The sequence below is a fragment of the Amblyomma americanum genome, chromosome 8 (assembly GCF_052857255.1).
Source record: "Amblyomma americanum isolate KBUSLIRL-KWMA chromosome 8, ASM5285725v1, whole genome shotgun sequence".
Classification (NCBI taxonomy): domain Eukaryota; kingdom Metazoa; phylum Arthropoda; class Arachnida; order Ixodida; family Ixodidae; genus Amblyomma; species Amblyomma americanum.
The window spans coordinates 18420794-18432598 of NC_135504.1; the positions used below are offsets into that span (position 1 = coordinate 18420794).

The window sequence follows — 11805 nt, forward strand, 5'->3', positions numbered from 1 at the left end:
ACAGCGCCCAATGGTTACAGCATCTCGCACTAGTTACATCGCTTGACTTGCACTTCTCTCTTAGAATTGACTATAAGCGTGCAGCAAAAGTGCACACGCGGTAATAACGTCAGGTCTTGCGTGAAACCGGTGCATTGGCAGCCATCGAGAGCTGGTGCGTCTGGTGCGGCTGCTGCATGCTCAAGGGTCAGAAAACGAAGTGCCTTTCGACCCTGTGACCGGTTTGCATTGACCAATTTCATATCGTACAGTTTTCCTTTATTAGGTTCTGAAAACAGTGCATTTCAAACAACGGGAGACAAGAAAAGTGCAGGTGACAGAGACAAAATCCTGGGAGCTAGCTTGCGGAGCTTCTCGCACAGGGTAACCTGTGCGTTGCATCTCGCGGCGTGGTTTTGTTTTCGCACCTTTGGTGTACAACCGTCTCTTTTGCCCATCGTGCGGCAAAACTGATATGCGAGGGCTGTACACTTTACCTCCCATTGAGAACGGCACGTATTGTCATGGGTATTGACGCTAAAAGTTGGCTGAAGGGCAAGTTCACACTGTCGTGTGTGCATAATCATTTCATGAAGCTGACCTATGGCCAGCCTGTGCCCTGATGCAGTGCGAATATGAGCCACGCTATATTCCCCCTCCCCCCCCCCCCCTTTCTGTAGCTCCGTATTGTTCCGATGCATCTCTTTACATCTCAGTGCCAGGATAGAGTCATCTTTGGGGGACGCGTGCTCTTCCTACGCCCACCATACACACCTAACAGTGGCTGCCTGTTCCTCTTTCACCCTAACAGGCAGTGGATGTCGATCTGAGCAGGTACAAGGAGCTCGCCCAGATGCATTCGGCTGTGGACCTGGATGTTTCTAGAGTCATTCACCTTCCCAAAGGTCAGTCTGCGCAGCATTGTGTTTTTGCTCTGAGCAGGTCAGCCCATCAAGAGCGATCGTCACTTTTTAGCTAATGACGAGCTCACCTCGTCAAGGGTAATCCGCTACTTTCTGAGTGGCTTTTCATAAAGAGAAGCTATCAAAGGGTGTTCTTTCATTTACGACGTAGATGGTAATAGCCATTGTGTTATCAGTGCTTTTAATAATAATTGGTTTTTGGGGAAAGGAAATGGCGCAGTATCTGTCTCATGTTGGACACCTGAACCAGGCCGTAAGGGAAGGGATAATGGAGGGAGTGAAAGAAGAAACGAAGAAGAGGTGCCTTAGTGGAGGGCTTCGGAATAATTTCGACCACCTCGGGATCTTTAATGTGCACTGACATCGCACAGCACATCGGCGCCTTAGCGTTTTTCCTCCATAAAAACGCCGCAGTCGGGTTCGAAACCGGGAACTTCGGATCAGTAGTGCTTTTAATGAGTAAGACTTTTCACAGTAGATATCAGCAGGCATTCTGTACGTGCAGAGGTCACCCTGTTAGCATGAGATTTTCTCGCACTTTCAAACAAACAAGGCGCCATCTGTGCACTGTTCTAGTGCGGTACATTGCTATCCATCAGCTGATGATAGAGCAAGTGGCAAGGATATCAACTTCATGTTTCATTCTTCAAGCAATGAAGGCAGTAACGATGCTCTAGATGACAGAGAGTCCAAGGACGAAGAAATTATGGATGAGATGTTAGCCAGCTCCCGTGGATGGTGCAGCGTAGACCGACCCGTTGGTAGCCTCCACTAGTTTGGATGGCATCAGCGGAGGAACAGTGCATTTCGAAACAATTCAATGCACTACTGGTATTTAAAACCAACCTGCTTCTTTTACGGAGCTTCATGAGTGAATTGGGCAATACATAGCTGCAAACAGGGACGATGCCAGGACATTCGTGGTCGGGTGGTGCAGAGAAGAGGGGCAAGTAACATGTTGGGTTGGCATGCTGCTTTTGTGTCATCACGCTTCTGTAAAATAAAATGAATGAATAAAATAAAATGCAGTGGGCCCACAGCGAGGGCACCCTGTATGTGAGCTGTGCCACCATGAAACATCCTCCTTCTCAGGGCCTGAACAAAGTGCGATAAATTTTTCTCTGGTGAGGAAAATTTTTGGAGTGGTGACCGCGACTTCTCGCCCCCCCTTGGCGCCATCCTGAGAGTAAATAAACCATTATTCTTCACCATAAAATGTTTCCAGAGATATTGTTATTTTTTTAATGTTATGAAACATTTCGCGTGATAAAAAAAAAGCCATTTTGATACCTTTTTTTTTAGTGAGCCCCTGGGGGGGTAAAGGGACCCTGAGGACGAATTGAGGTTTGTCTGTTTTGTCTGTATCAATAATTTTTTTGGTTTTTCATTTCATTTATATCAGCCTTAAAGTCTTGTAGGCATTACATAAGGTGGGGGCAAGAGAGTGTATAAGGGCACACTGATACCAGTACAGCAAAACAAAAATTGAAGTGACAAGCAGTATGCAAACAAAAAGCAAAGAAACGAAACAAAGCAAAAATAAATCGCATAAGAGGTATAGTTCATACAAAAATAAAGAGTATATTAGAATGTAAAAGTGGTTGCCACTTTTATTTTTTCCTAGATTCCAGCTGTCTTTTTGACTCACTGCTGCTACTCTGTGGTGACTGTTCTGTCGCCTTACTGAATTTTTTTTTTTCGTGCAGGAAAAATCCACATCCACACCCCTTACTTGGACCTGTCTGCTTTCAACCCCCAGTCATCAACCACGGCCCGCACAACAGCATCCAGAACGAAAAGGTAACTGCTAGCACAAAGGAGGGGGGGGGGGTGTAACATTTTCTACGTGAGGAGCTCTCTGCATCACTGATTTCAGAGAAGGGCACACTCTTGGAGCACGCATTACTGAAACTATGGATCACTTTCTGCAGCAGTCTTGGTACAAGCTCTTTGCACTGCGTGTTCTGATAAAGGTGTTTTCAACGGACTGTTGCCATTGTCATTTTAATTTTGCCTGGAGTCTGAGCCACTGGGTCCTCCCTCTCTCGGACAGGCCACCATGGAAGAGCAGAAGGGAGAGTGACAGTGAGAGGCCCAGCCTTCCGCCAGCAGTACCCCATCCGGCGAAGACTGCACTGATCATATTCAACCGTGAGAACGAGGATCCCATACCCCTGGACTCGGATGCCTGCCAGCAAGACCTCAAGGTCAGTGGCGTGGCACCGGTGCAAGCACTCGCGTCACGCATTTTAACGCGATAGCGTTAAGGAGCTTGTGCCGCAGAAGAGCCAGTGTCGTTGACCGTGAGCGAAAAACCCACGAAAAATCCGCGGAGAAGCGACCTGGGAGCAGGTTGGCCACCTAGGTCGTCACATGACCGTGTGGCGTCATCACAACCGACCCACCGGATTACGAGCAAACTGCTGACAGTGGCAGGTGACAGTTAAATTAATGATTGGTCGTGAGAGGCTGCTCAAGAAGACCAACCTGGTTTGCACAAATGGTGGCAGTGCCTGCCGTCGTCGGGCAGGGGCACATTGCTTAGCCGCTGCACCACTGCGCCAAGAGTGGCGGAAAACTCCCAGGGATCTATGAATGTTATGTAGAGAGTGACCGATTTCGCATAGTTTTGCGAAAGCCTTTAATGGTTCATACTCGCGGCGACCGTCCGTCCAGTCACGTGACCTTACCCGTCTGTTACATCCTAGGTCACGTGATCACAGCCTTGTACCTGCCAACCCTCCCGATTCGCCCGGGAGACTCCCGATTTTTGACTGAACTTTCCAATTGTACGACCACGTCTCCCGAAAAGCTGTCTCTGCCCGCGCAAGAATGGTTTTTGGGAAACCGGCGCCACAGTATCAGCAACTGCGCCGTAATCGCCAGCATCACCATCAACGGTCGCACTAGCATCATCGGCTAAGCAGCCAATCAAAGTCAGAGTAGCTTTGGCTGGTCAAATTTCATGCATGATTTCGTGCTTGCTGTTGCTCACTGTAGTGTCGCTGCTGCTTGTATGTTTAGGGTTAGCTAGGCCGTCTGTGTGCAGTGCGCAGCAAATTCTCTTATTGTGCTTGATGTCATGGTGCTATCAAAGCTCAAGAAAAGATACAGTATTTACTTGCAAAATTTTAGCAGCCCCAACTTTTTACCCGGATTTAAAAAAAATGTTACTCGCATATCTTGTGCACTCTGTTGCACCACACCAGCAACACGTACATGGTTGCGCGCAAGGCAGGTTTGGGAAGATTGGGCGTCGCTTAGTGTGGTTGCGAAATGTGTGACTGATGAGGGCACGAATTGCGTGCCGTTTAGCCGGCTCTCGCGTTGGCGGTCGCTTTCCCAGACGGTTAGTTGCACGCACGCCCGAATCTGATACTACAGTGCAGTTTTCTGCTCGGTTTGCCGCTAGTGAGACGGGTCACTCGCGAGGGTGCCGTTTTATTGCGCCCGTTATCTCCTTTGCCTCCCACTGCTATCTTCGCGATTGTATTGTTGCTGGCTTATTGCTGTGAGCAGCACACGCGCCGTCATGCCATCCCGTGGGGAACTACGTAACGTGGGTTGGGGGGGAGTAGTATGGACGTAGGTGAGCGTTGAAGGGCAACTACATTGATTGCATCACATTCCCTATACCGAGTGGAGTTATTTTTAAACTGCAAACTGAAACTCGGTTTGTGACAAGGCACAATACTTTGCTTGACACAACAGTGGCGTCACTAGCATTATTGAGAGAACTCTCATACTTGCACTGAATGACTGAAATAGCAACTAAAATTGATGACTCCATTCATAAAATGCATGAGACGACCTAGTACCGGCTTTAAAGCTAGCTCAAAATGCTAGGAGTGGGCATCGAAATGTCGGTAACATCTTTGACATCACAGATGCAGTGTTGCCCGTTGTGATCCGCTGAACCTAGGCTACAGAAATAGGAGACTTATGATTAATTTGTGCAAGAATGAAATGCTGCATTTGGGTGGCCAACACTTGGTGGAGATGATTAGGAACAAGAGAGAAACGTACAGTTGAAAAACCCCTGTAGTTGCCCTTCAAACACTAGACGTCTTGCATGTTCTACTACGTAGAAATTTACGAAGCCAGTACACCTGTATGTGCAGCCACTGCTTGTGAGAACGTCCACTCAAATATAGGTGTAACACTGCGAAGAAATGTGTCCTTTGCATAATGTCGAGTCAGGTTGATAGTTGCACCACCTGTGAGTTTTAACCATTTGTAGTGCTGAACTGCTGATGCGTGTTGCAGGCAGACAATGTCTTTTTGGAAGCATTGAACAACACAAGTACAAAAACACCTAGTTGGCAGACTATGCTGTCCCACCAGCACGTGTGGCTTGGTAGTCTGTACGGGGGCAAGGCAGTGTAGTCCAACACAAATTTTGGCTTTGACTGTGTCGTACTTTTGTCACTTCTTGTTAGATTGGAATAGTACTGGGCTGTGTGACTTAGGGGGCCATTTTTTCATTAAAACGTAGCTGATGCTGCGAACAGGCTTGAGATTGAATGGACATTGGAGTGCTAAGCGTTGAGCAAAGCTTTCCACATTAATTTTTACATTTCATGATTGGCTCGTGTTGTTTCTCATGCTGTGTTGGCACGTCTTGTTTCCGTGGCTGTGCACATGGCGAGAATTTTGTCGGCTTTAACTCTTAGGTGTTTGGCGAGTTTCTTACAGGTTTGCTTGTCTGCAATATCATTCATGAGCTGCTCCTGTTGCTGCTTACTGACTTCAGAAATACCCGATGGTGATAGCAGTGTGTGGCAGGTTTTGCACAATGCTGGGCCATTTTTGCAGTATTAACAACACTGAAGTAGTTGTGCTTTGTCTGCGTGCTCTCAGTGTAAACAGCTTGTTCTTAGAGGTGATTGTTGTTGTTCAGGGTCCTTTGTTTTATAATGTATAGGATTGATTTAGGCTTTCGAAGACAGAGTTCATCTGCTTTTCCTGGCAGCTCCTCAAATTGAAAAGATAGTGGCAAGCTTCCTAACCAGGAGTCGTCATTCTGTGTTGAGTACAGGTTAATCTCAATTAAAGCGTTCTTGATTGCGATAGCAAAGGTGCAACTGTCGTGACACTGCCCAGAAAGGTTTTTTTTTGCTTTATACGCTGTTCTTGTACATCTTTGTGTTTTACTGTTGGTTTTTAACCTTGAAGAAAGTTAAAACAGCCTTTCCTCATTTGAAAGTTCACTTGCGGTTGCTACTGGCAGTTTGCCAGGTCATTTTTGTTCTGAGCAAAGTTAAGATTGCGTGAATATAACAAAGACAAGAGGCAAGGAAACGAATGTGGCATTGAATGTGTCGGTGAAAACGAATGTTCAGTGTCATATTTGCAGAGTCTTAACTTTCCTCGAAATGAACCAACTGGAGGGTTCTACTAAAAAATTTTTTTTTCTGGTCTTGTAGTGGCAATATGGGCAGTTAGGCAATTAAAGATCTTACTTTTATATTTGGCCATGTGCACAAAGGCAAGAAGGAAGTCTTGTACGTGCCAAGTTGAGGAAGTGCTTCTCAAGTCATTGGGGCTGCCTAGTCAGATACTGTGCCTGCTTGTCACTGCCACTTCCGGAGTGTTACATTGAAAGCTGGGCTTTGATTCTGCTTTGTAGATGCATCCCATACGAGTTGTCGCGACGCCTTTGTCGTCTCTTGGGCGTTGTCAGAAATATTGATGAAATTTTTTTTATGGCTGTTGTGTTTTAAATCGGAATCCTAGACATTTGAAAAGCTATTCAGAACTGACCATTCCTCTGTCTGGTCTCTGCTAACTGAGACCAGAAAAAAGGTCGGAGGGAAATTTTGTGAAGGCTTCTTGACCCAAGACAGAACTGGGGCAGCCCAAGGAATGAAATGTCATGGTAGATGGAATTCTGGACGGCACAAACTTAGACAAAGGTCACATGAGAAGCCTCAGGTCAGTGAGCAATGTTTCAACACGAGAACTTTTCCTTGCTGGCCTCATCATTGGCTTAGGCCTTGCATTCCAAGGGCTCATGTGGAGGTAGTGAGGGCTAATTGTGATGTGGATAGGGTGGGGGTAACATGCTTGGGGGGAAAAGAAAAAGCACCAGAACCAAATGTGGGAACAGTAAAGAGAAAAGGAAAAAAAAGCACAAAAGTGGGACCATAAAAACTGCATCTCTTGCAGGGTCTTGTAGCTGGCCAGAGTAGAATCTTTATTTTGTTCCAGTGCTTCCAGTTGCCTGCTTTTGTTATCATTTCCCTTCCACCTCTCTTCTTTACTCTTATTTTGTGTGATCTGGTTCTGCTTTCTGGTTATATTTTTCTTTTTTTCTGGAATTCTTGTTAGATGGAATGTTTTCTTTCCTTTTTTTTCCTTCCCCCTTTATCATATTGTTTCCACTTTTCCATGTTTGATTCTGCTGCTGATTTTTTTTTCTCACACCTTTTTTTTTGTCCTAGTTAAAGTGGCCACAATACTTCGCTTCCCACGTGAACAAGAACTGTTTCTCAAGTCTGTGTGTTTGTCATCTTCTCTCATCCTCACCAAATGCCAGTCAGCGTAATGAGTATAATGATGTTCCATGCTATAATAAAAAGTTCCCCTAACTAGACATGAAGATCCCTATTTATGGGCCTTTTTCTTCTGCACAAGCGTTGGAAAAATAGATACTTGTAGAAAAAATAATACGAAAGTTTTGGTTCTCAACACTTTTCTAAAACCCACGAAGAATCCTGGTTCGCCAAATTCTGTGGCTAGAGTTCTCCGAAAAAGAGCAAGAATTCCTCATATGAAACATCACTGGATGTCTCTTTCGTCGTGGCCGTTGTTCAAGCTTGTGCTGTGTCAACGCAAGCTAATGTAACGTAGTAAAACGATAACCATGTTCCTTTCTCCTCATTAGTAGAGTTCGAGAACTGGTAGCCTGTGCAAATCTGACCAAACCATCCCCTCCTCACGTGTTGCATCAGTCCAAAGTGTTTCCTTAGCAAGAGAAGAAAATGCCCCCTTGGCACACTTGACCAGTGGCGAGAAATCTTGCTCACATTTGTTCGAGGTCTGTTTTAGGGGTCTTCTCACTCTATGCTTTGGGCTACTCCTCATACTCCTCATAATTTTTTTTAGAATGAAACTACTCCCTTTCATGACTGCATAGTTTGCCCTTCCAACACTTCCTCCTGTAGAATTTTTTTCACAGGTACGAGCAATCAGAATTAAGTGTGAACTGCCACTGCGTTTCGGAGCAAAATTTTTATTCTATGCATGTAATTTATGCCTTCGCACATTCAAAGGTTCTCTCTTTTTTTTTCTTTTGCCACTGAATGAACATGCTACAGTGCTCTCTGAGTGAGTTACTATATTCTCACCATGCTAAAATGCTAGGTGAATAAAGACAGAGTAACTGTGTGCCTATTAATGGCTGTTTCAGTTTTTGAAAAAGAAATGCCTCGCCGACATGGCAGAAAAGAAAGTCCATATACTGGTTTCCTCTCACTTTCATCAAGTATTTTGGCGATTGCTTTTTATCTAAAACTAGACGTTTGAGGCAGTGACTTTTTAAATATTAATGCCACATGTACAGTATGTGTCAGCTATGCTATTAGAATGTATACGTAGTATACCTATATGTGTGCATATAGTTGCATGTGGTGAATGAAGAATAATGTAAATGTTATATTGCCTAACAGGTTTTTTACACTAGCGATGTAACACACTAAAACGGGTGCCCATTTTTTGTGCATTTTATTTCAGTTTTTTGCGCATGTATGCTGGTTTGCTTTTACATGATGCTGTGCAGAAGGTCGTAGTGCATAGGTAAGTAATGTACTAAGACTGATCAAAATTGCGTGCAGAATGCAAGCGTGCATTTTGTGCCTTTTTACTAGCAATATTGTACTGATGGAGGGTTCGAATTAGGATGGGATCCTTTCGTCATTTTACTGTGTTGCATGTGAATGGCATTTGTTACATTCTGCTTGTTTGTAACTTGCAGTGTTTATGTGTGTACATATATCTTTGAAATCAGCCATGTATGTTTTTTAAATAAAGTGTACTATATTTGCTTCTGTAGCATCGTCCATTAATTTCATGTATGGCAGTTCTGGTAGCCTCCTACTAACCAATCTAAATTTGTAAGTGTAAGAGTACCGTGCAGAGCCACATTTAAGCACCTCGAGCAGTTTTGCCTAGTGTAATGGAAGGCTGGTACCAATGTTTTTGAGTGTTCATATTCATATATGTTTCGCACCATTGTAAAATTTCTTGAGGCAATCAAGATCTTGCCAGGTGTCCGATGAACATATGGCAGTTTCCGCAGCCATCTTCTTTCTTCTCTTAACGCAAGAGTGTTGTACCCCACGTCGTGGAAAAATTGTCTGGCGTTGGCAACCGTTTGAAGCCTCACAGCCGCTCATGGAAAAAAATCTACAAAGTATCCCCGGAGTAGCAATCTTGAGGGCAGGTGGGCCACCTAGGTCACGTTGCCTTGTGGCCCCATCACATCCTGCTAGACTGAATCTTTAGATTGGTCGCGAGAGGCTTCTAGGGGAGTGCAATGTGGGTTGCACAAGCACTGCAAATGGCAGCACCTGCCATTGCAGGGCAGTGGTGTCTTGCCTAGCTGCTTGCAGCTGGAGTGGTGTGAGGACTCCAAGCGATTTATCAATGTTGAGTAGAGATTGACTAATTCCTCATGCATGGGCATTAGCACTATCGCGTCATACCATTACGATGAAGCTTAAGTGTCCCCTGTAATTTTAGTGCAAAAATCTGGAAGTTCAGAGCCTTACAAAATTGTTGCGGATGTATGTCCCCATAGAAAAAAGAAGCAAGAAAAAAAATCCCATCAATATTCACGACTGGGAGTCGAATCCAGGGCAGCATGAACAGATCAGCTTCAAAGACTGCTGCGCGAGCTCACTAGGCTATAGCCGCAGCTGAAAACTCCTCGTGTCAATCTGCGCTGCACTCATGCGCTGTGCATTGCAGAGCGTCTCTTCACCAACTTCCACCTGCTTTGTCCGGTAGCACTGCCCGCTCATCGTCGTCTTCTATGTAGCACAAAATGCAAAAACATTTTCCGTACCGAGATTTCAGTTCATAACAAAGAACCTCAGTGGTTGAAACTATTCCAAAGCCCCACTACAGTGTACGTCACAGCCCCCAGCGTAGCGTTCACAACATTAATACCCGTCAATAACCTATTAGCCCTTACACATCCATTGGAAAGCAAAGCATGCATATGAGAGGTCCACCCCCCCCCCTCTTTTTTTACAGCAAACAACCCTAGGAGCAGCTATTGGTAGCATTATAAAATGCGTCAATAGCAGAAAAACAAGGCAACATCGTATGCACACAACATGTATTGCAACTAGCCAGTCGTGTACAGAATCTTGACACTTCAGCCTCAGAGCCAGTTTCTAGCTTTGCTTGTCAGACATGATGTGATAAGCCTTTACCATTACATTGTGCTGCGGCAATTCGGCGGGCACCTGTGTGGCGAGTGGTATAGCACTTGCCCTTTGACTGCATGACACGATGGATCAGGAGGTACTTGAGTGTCTTGGTCCGGGCGAGAACTCTTGTGAACTACAGGTTTTCTTGTATCCGGCAGTCTGTAGGAGGCTTGCCTGCACCCAAAAGCTCTCCGTGGCGTTGGGCCGTGTAGCACGATGTTAGAGTAATCCCCACTGCAGGTGGGCACCGGTAGAGGCCTCCGTTAATCACGATTGCTGCCCACGCTTCTCGGTGGATGCCTTGGCCGTTGCGGCGGAGCACGCGATGTTGGTGTGATGGCTCTCCGCGTTCGAGACCTGGACAGCAGGACGGCAGTGGAGTTTCCTAAGTCGACGCTATCCGCTCGTCCAAAATTCTGACTTGAGTCTTGTACCCGGTGACCCGCCGCGGTGGCTCAGTGGTTAGGGCGCTCGACTACTGATCCGGAGTTCCCGGGTTCGAACCCGACCGCGGCGGCTGCGTTTTTATGGAGGAAAAACGCTAAGGCGCCCGTGTGCTGTGCGATGTCAGTGCACGTTAAAGATCCCCAGGCGGTCGACATTATTCCGGAGCCCTCCACTACGGCACCTCTCTCTTCCTTTCTTCTTTCACTCCCTCCTTTATCCCTTCCCTTACGGCGCGGTTCAGGTGTCCAACGATATATGAGACAGATACTGCGCCATTTCCTTTCCCCAAAAAACCAATTATGATTATTACTATTATTCCCGGCCCTAGTTAAGGTTCCATCCCGCAGCCCGCAGTTGGACAATCTCGAGGATCTTCATTCGCTCGACGTCGCTAAGCCCATCGCCGCGGAGGAGGCCGAAGATCCTATCCAGCTCCTCCTTGAAGGCGTTTTCCATCCTGGCGCCATTTTCCTTGAGCAGGTTACAGATGTCCATCTGGACCGCACCACGTTCATTGACGAAGGCGCCGAACTCCGCAGGCACAGCTTGATGCCCGTACGACTGGCTGGTTCCGTGAACAAGATTCCCCAGGGGTGACGGCACAGCGACGGAACCGAAACCTGCTCCTTGAGGCTGACCTGGTGCAGTGCGCCATCTTCGAATATCGAAGCGTACGCGCTGAGGACAGAGTGAAACGACCTTGACGAGTGGCACGTCCTGCTGCACGAAGCAAAATACGCGACTTGGAGGCATGCGGTCTACGCCGTCTACCACCAGGGCGCGAATGCTAGGACACCGGTCATTGGTAAAGGCAGCTGCATGTGTTGTCATTGGCTGCAATCGTCCTCTCCACTCCCTGCTAAAAGTGGCTAAAGTAACAATGCAGGGAGTGGTAGATGAAAGGAGATAGCCCACTCCCTGCTTTGGGGGGATAGTGCCCTCGATGTATTGTCATTGCAAATCTCTGCATTGTAACCAGGCAGGTATCCAAAGGGGACTGCCGGAGGGGGCCTGCTTCC

At 46.4% G+C, this 11805-nt stretch overlaps 1 protein-coding gene across 1 annotated transcript in view; it reads left to right on the plus strand.

Moving 5' to 3' along the window:
- LOC144102190 (uncharacterized) overlaps nucleotides 1-11383 on the plus strand; it is a 21949-nt gene extending 10566 nt beyond the window's left edge. The window contains exons 5-8 of the mRNA XM_077635503.1: nucleotides 791-884; nucleotides 2609-2702; nucleotides 2956-3109; nucleotides 11267-11383. Coding sequence (XP_077491629.1) covers nucleotides 791-884; nucleotides 2609-2702; nucleotides 2956-3109; nucleotides 11267-11383 — 459 coding nt within the window. The remainder of the gene's footprint in view (nucleotides 1-790; nucleotides 885-2608; nucleotides 2703-2955; nucleotides 3110-11266) is intronic.
- Nucleotides 11384-11805: the final 422 nt, after the last annotated feature.